The sequence below is a fragment of the Gracilinanus agilis genome, chromosome 6 (genome assembly GCF_016433145.1).
Source record: "Gracilinanus agilis isolate LMUSP501 chromosome 6, AgileGrace, whole genome shotgun sequence".
Classification (NCBI taxonomy): domain Eukaryota; kingdom Metazoa; phylum Chordata; class Mammalia; order Didelphimorphia; family Didelphidae; genus Gracilinanus; species Gracilinanus agilis.
The window spans coordinates 279,985,615-279,992,454 of NC_058135.1; the positions used below are offsets into that span (position 1 = coordinate 279,985,615).

Sequence of the window (6,840 nt, forward strand, 5' to 3'; positions counted from 1 at the left end):
TATATATAGAGAGAGAGAGAGAGAGAGAGAGAGAGAGAGAGAGAGAGAGAAACCTTTGGGAATGGGATAAAATCTAGATGGATAGATCACTTGAACAGTCAAGAAAAGGGAGAATCACAAACAATGTGAATAAGTAACAATGTTTGATCTCTAGGCATTTTCTCTGGCTCTCCCCCATGTCTGAAATAGAGTCTTTCTTCATCTCTCCCTGATGGCTTCTGGGAAGTCCCAATTAAAATCTTATCTTCTCCTGGAATGCTTTTTAGACCTGTTTCATTCTAGTGCCTTTATCAGTTAGGTATTTCCTAATTATCCTGTTTATGGCTTGTTTGTATTTATTTGTTTCTTTTTTCTACCATTACATGATAATCTCTTTAAGGTCACATTCTGTCTTTTGCTTCTATTTGTATCATCAGTGCTTAGTTTGAGCTGAAACCCCAGCTTGTTTTTCTCCCCCTATAAAAGAAAACATAACTTTCAATAAAGTTGCCTTGCTTGCCATGAGTGGCTTGGCCCTCCTAACCTCACAACATTTGTCTCATTCTTCTTACCATATATCATTCTTCTTATCCCTTCAATGGTCCCCAGACATCGACAATTCCACAATGACTTTTTTTGCTAAAAAAAATACAGAAAAGGTACTTTGAAAAGATTTAGTTCATTGTAAAAAAGAATTTTAAAATATAGAAGTAGAAACCTTTGTGAATGGGATAAGATTGAGACTGATCACTTGAAAAGACCAGAAGAGGGAGAATCAATCACAAATAGTACAAATCAATAATAATGTTTGGTCCTGAGGCATTTTCTCTGGCTGTCCCCATTACCTGACCTAATCTCTCTGATGACTTCTAGGAAATCCCAATTGAAATCTCTTCTTTTATAGGAATGCTTTTCAGACCTCTTTCATTCTATTGCCTTTGCCTGTTAAGTATTTGCTAATTATCCTGTCTATGGCTTCTTTGTATATTTTGGGGTTTTTTTCTACCATTACATGATAATCTCTTTAAGGTCATACTCTGTCTTTTGCTTCTTTTTCTATCTTCAGTGCTTAGCAAAGTGACTAGAAGATGATAGGCACAAAATGAAGGTTTATTGGTTAATTATTTGATAAAGTAGAAAATATAAATCTCCTAGATAAAGAACACATCTGTGTAACAAACGAAAGATGAAATGAATGAGGAAACAAAGGTTTAATCTTCTGAGCATATCAATTTATTAAACAATTTATGACAATTGCCAACAAAATAGGACCAGTCTCATTCCTCAGCTTAAGGCTGAATATTAAACAGGGGAAGACAGACTTTTATGCATTAAAAATAATCAAATAAATTCAATTAATTACAAGTAATCAATACTCTAAGGAACCATAGTTTTCATTGGAGGTACAATTGGAATCATTCCAAGTTGAGAGGGAGAGAGTAACAGGTCCAGTTTTCTGAATTCAAGAAAAGAATTGTTCCTCTCTTCCCAAGCCTTTGTAAACAATCAAAAGAACATGGAATCAATGACTGACTGATCAGTATAGGGCCAGTTTTCAGATAAGACATATGGGTTGCTTGAGATGTACAATTATGGGAAAACCCTTTGCATGAACCTGAGGATCTAACTGTACTTCTGGTCAACAGAAACTAGGTCCTTAAAGTTCTCCAAATAGCATGTACAGTTGGTTCATACAGGCCATATATGGCTAGGTTAAAACAATGCAATAAGGTATTCTCCCAGTTTCTGCAAATGAATAAACTTTTCTCACAAGACAGAACTAGGCCCTGTTATGTTTGTAATAACAGGGATATTGGGAAGCTGATGGTCTGGCCAGGGCCAGGTGCCTGCAAGACCCATTTCTCCCCCACAGACAGGCTTGAGTGAGTAGGGAGGGGGTAAGGTACTTCTTGCTCTCAAACCCCTCCCCTAAGCAGTTGGTTTTCAGTTGAAGATGGAGACAGGGCAGTGTGTCTTCAAGCAAGATTCAGCAAAAGCAAATCTTTAATGATGTTCCCTTTCTCAATCTTATGTTCCCCACAGGTCTGATTGAGGGTCAAAGGAGAAGATTGATCTCTTGATGTTAAGGACGGAGAAGGAACTGACTTCATAGGCTGGCAACTGACAGGAACCAAGCTTAATGGCTGTGTGAGTATACCCAAATAATACCCAGGCACTGCTATTAAAGATAAAGCATATATTGATAAAAGAAGGAAGGGGAAGGCAGGGAAGGGGTATCAAGGATTTGGATAAACTGGGAAACCCTGATCAGTTAGGTAGAAACTGCCCCTCCCCCCCAGGAGGGAGTGGCAGATCTTTAGCTAACTTGCCCTCAAAGCTAATAGTCATTATTCCTAATATCTAAATAACTAAATAAATAATTAAAATGCTATTGCAATGAAAGTCTAATCCCACTAGACAGGCAAACTCCTGAGTAGAAACCACAATGGCTTTTGCCACTATGGTCTCCCAGGCAAATCCAAACCAGGAACCGCGAGCAGAGAAACCTGCTCCCCTCAACTCCCAGAAATCAACTGTTTAACTCCCTACCAACTGCCCCTCACCCAAAGTTCTCCGGGGGAGGGTCCCCTGAAATTCTGGGTGAGGCTTGACCCTGTATTTTGCAGAAATTCCACCCTGCCATTTTCTACATTACAGACCATAATTGAATAGAAAGAGAACTGAGCTAACTCCAGAATTGAGTCACAAATTGGAGTCAGTGTGGTTCACTCAATTCCCACAATCAATGACTTACTGTCCTAAGTTCCACAATTCCTTCATTTGTTTAAAAAACTTCTGGGAAAACTAGATAGTATTCTGACAGCAATTGGGTTTAGACCAATACATTACACTATATTCTATAATACATTATAAGTGAAAAGTTAGCCTTAAAGAACATTATATAACATACATAAAAAAATATTAGATCATATACTTCTTACAGCTAGGAGTAAGAGATGTATTCTAAAGCATATAAGGAATAGGAGATAATTAAAAAGATAAAATCAATTGCTTTGATTTAAATATAACTGAAAATCTTCTACACAGATAAAAATAAAACACCTAAAATAAGAAGGAAATAAGTAGAATGGGGAAAAAATATTTGTGTCAAATTGTACTGATAGGAGATTGATGTCTAAGATTATATTATTTATTTGTGTATTCATTTGGATGTGTATATATATATATATATATGTAATTACATATGTATGGATAAGGAGATAGAAATATATAAATATATTTGATGACAATTCCCAAAAATAAGAAAAATATAAAACTAAACAAATCTGAGGCTTCAGCTTCCACCATACAAATGACAAAGATAATTAAAAAATGTCAATAATCAATTATGGAGAGACTGTGGGGTGATAGACACACTAATACTTTGTGAGTAGAGCTGTGAAATAGTACCATAATCTTGGAAAGTAAAATGAAATTCTGCTAATAAAGTGAATAAAATTCCCATATGCTTTGAATCAGAGACTCATCTCTAGGCTTATGACCCAAGGTAGGCACTAATGAGAAGGAAGTCCCCATATTCAAGAAAATAGGTAGAACAATGATTCTGAAAATAGTAAAAATTGGCTGCCCATCAAAAGGGGAATGACTAAAAGAACTGATGCAATGGAATATTGATGTGCTATAAGAAATGCTGTATCTGATGAATACAGAATACAATGGTGAGGGGTTAGGAGGAAATGACTTTAGAATAGATATTAGGAAAATGTTTCTAAGCCATTACTGCTGTACAAAACTAAAATGTATACTTTCAAAAGACAGTGGCTTAAACCCCTTTGTAGGTCTTTAAACAGAAACTGGATTTCTTCCTGAGAACGTGGAATGGAGACTTTTTTGTTATAAGGTAGGTAATAGGATTACTGAGGTCTCTTCCAACTCTCAAATTCTTTTATTCATTGATTCTAATTCTAATGATGTGAATTTATTTATTAATGATAACATAGAAGAGGAAACATCACAAAGAAAAAACAAACCTCAGTAATTTTTTATATGCAGGCCAATCCATATAAATTAGGCACTTTTCTCCCTCTATATAAAAGGCTTAGAATTCAAAAAAAATAATGTACAAAAGGCTGGCCTACAATTAAGTCAGTCAAATCAGTGAACAAAATGTCCTGAGTACTTACTATGTGCCAATCTCTTGCAAGGTCCTGTCTGTGACTGCTTGTGTGAACAAATATAATTAATTTAAACTCTAAGATCTCCCAACAAACTCTTCAAGAATATATGTTGAGCAAAGGTTGCCAGTCCACAGCAGAACAGGGAGTTATCACACTGGGAGAAATATACATCACTTCTCTCCCACTTGACAACTCTTGTCAAGTTCAAAAGAATGGGGACAATAATGGCTGATTTTCTACTAGTCTTTTTAGCAAAACTTTGAGATCAGTAATGCAGTGGTGATGACCCATCTCTTCAACTCACTCAACCATAGTCTGCCCAGAATCACATGATGAGTAAATATGGCAGACCCATAAGGGCTGATGTGCACAACAAATCATAATTTTCTGTGATATAGGAATTCTTTGAAAGTTCCTATGAAAAAATGAAGAGACAAAAAATTTAAAAGTCCCATTAACTGAGAGATGAAGTCAAGAAACATTCAGAATACACAAATTTTTAGAAATTATAGATCATGAAATCAGACACAGGAAGATAGTTAGGAAAGATATTATAAAATGTAAGAGAAAGAGAGAATTTATTGCATATAATCTATGAAAATAAAGTGTGTGAACCCAGAAGATGTTGTATATTAAAGAAAATAGAAGACAAATACTTGAGTACTTTACTCCTTAATTAAAAGGAGATGCCTAGCTAAGATTTTGTCTTCCCATGATTTTCCTAAAAGCATTGCTGACTTCTTTATTTCTTAGACTATAGACAAGAGGATTCAACATGGGGATGACCATGGTGTAGAATACTGAAGCCACTTTGTCTGAGTCCATGGAATGGCTAGAGCTAGGTTGTAAGTACATGAAGATTATTGTTCCATAAAATATAGATACAGCTGTGAGATGAGAAGCACAAGTAGAAAATGCTTTCTGGCGACCCTCAGCTGAACGCATCCTCAAAATGGCAATGAAAATGGAAAAATAGGATTTCACGATGAAAAAAAGGGTAAGAGAAGCATTGAAACTAACACCAAAGAAGAGAACCAATTCATGGACATATGTAAGAGAGCAGGAGAGAACAAAGAGGGGAGGGACATCACAGAAAAAGTGATGGATCACATTGGAATTACAAAAGTGAAGGCTGAAAGTGTTTGCTGTGTGAAGGGACGAACAAACAAAACCAAAAATATAGCATCCAATAACTAGACGGACACACACACTGGGTGTCATGGTGGTGGTGTAATGGAGGGGCTTACACACAGCTACCTGACGATCATAGGCCATAACAGCCAGAAGATAACTTTCAATAGTGACAAAGTGCACAAAGAAGAACATTTGTGCAGCACATTCACTATAGGAGATGGTTTTGTCCCCTGGGAGGAATCCAGCTATCACTTTAGGAGTAATGGCAGAAGAATAGCCAAGATCAGTCAGAGACAGGTTACTGAGGAAAAAGTACATGGGTGTGTGGAGACGGGGGTCCCACAATATCAGGATTATCATACCCACATTCCCCACCAGGGTGATGAGGTAGATGATAGTGAATATTATGAAGAGGGGGACCTGAAGCTCAGGGGCATCTGTCAATCCCACAAGGATGAACTCCTTCACCTCTGAGCCATTCTCCATAAATACTTGTAGTGATTTGGGTAATTCCCTTGGGAAAGAGAAAAACAATCATCAGAATAGTCATGAGCAATTATCTTTGTCTTATGAGAGTGATAGAATCATATATTATGTAAGATTATACTACAAAATTCTGTTATATGAAAATTGGGTTTTTACAAGGTCATGCAAATGTTGTAGTTGTAATGTTTCAGCACACATCATAACTAGTGCCCCATACTGATTAAGATCATTCCTAAACACTTTCCTGAAATTCTACAGCACCTTTGACCTCCATTTTTACTTTGTATAAGCCACAAATATTGTAATCATACTCTTGATATATTACTGAAAATCATGAATTTCTTCTTTTGAGCATAGTCTTCTATCTTTAAATTATGTATTTTCTATATAAATAGGGTTTTCTACAAGTATGATATAAAATCACTGAAGATGCAAATATGTGTGTGTTCTGTGTGTGTGTGTGTGTGTGTGTGTGTGCACGTGCATATCGGGGAGGAGATTCTCAGAGATTAGCACAATGTTTGGAATATAGTAAAAAATAAATACTTGTTGAATTAATTGCATGACTAGAATTGAACACATATGATCAAGAATTTCTCCATAAAGTCTTTTTTTTAAACCCTTACCTTCCATCTTGGAGTCAATATTGGCTCCAAGGCAGAAGAGTGGTAAGGGCTAGGCAATAGGTGACTTGCCCAGGGTCACACAGCTAGGAAGTGTCTGAGGTCAGATTTGAACCTAGGACCTCCCATCTCTAGGCCTAGCTCTCATCCATAAAGTCTTAAACATTTGTTCACTTAAATTTTAGGTCATCTATTCCATCCCTTCGTGTATAGGTGATTTGCCCAAAGTCTACATAACTAAGCCAGGATTTGAACAATCATACTCTGGTTGCAAATATTTACCCCTTTAAGGAACCCTGGATTGGAGAAAAGATTATAGTTAACAGTGCTGGGTACTAGTCCTTTGATTACCACTAATTTACTCTGAACTTTAGGCAGGTCACCTCCCCAACATATGTCTCCATTACAATACCTATGGGATGAGGGAATAAAGACTAGGTGGCTTTTTTGCATCCAAAATGTACACTGTTACCTATGCA

The 6,840-nt window shown here is 36.5% G+C and overlaps 1 protein-coding gene across 1 annotated transcript; it reads right to left on the minus strand.

Moving 5' to 3' along the window:
• Positions 1–4,808: 4,808 nt before the first annotated feature.
• Positions 4,809–5,738, minus strand: LOC123251239 (olfactory receptor 5B12-like). The gene has a single exon (XM_044680448.1). The coding sequence runs from the start codon at positions 5,736–5,738 to the stop codon at positions 4,809–4,811; it is 930 nt and encodes a 309-aa protein (XP_044536383.1).
• Between the last annotated feature and the right edge of the window lie 1,102 nt (positions 5,739–6,840).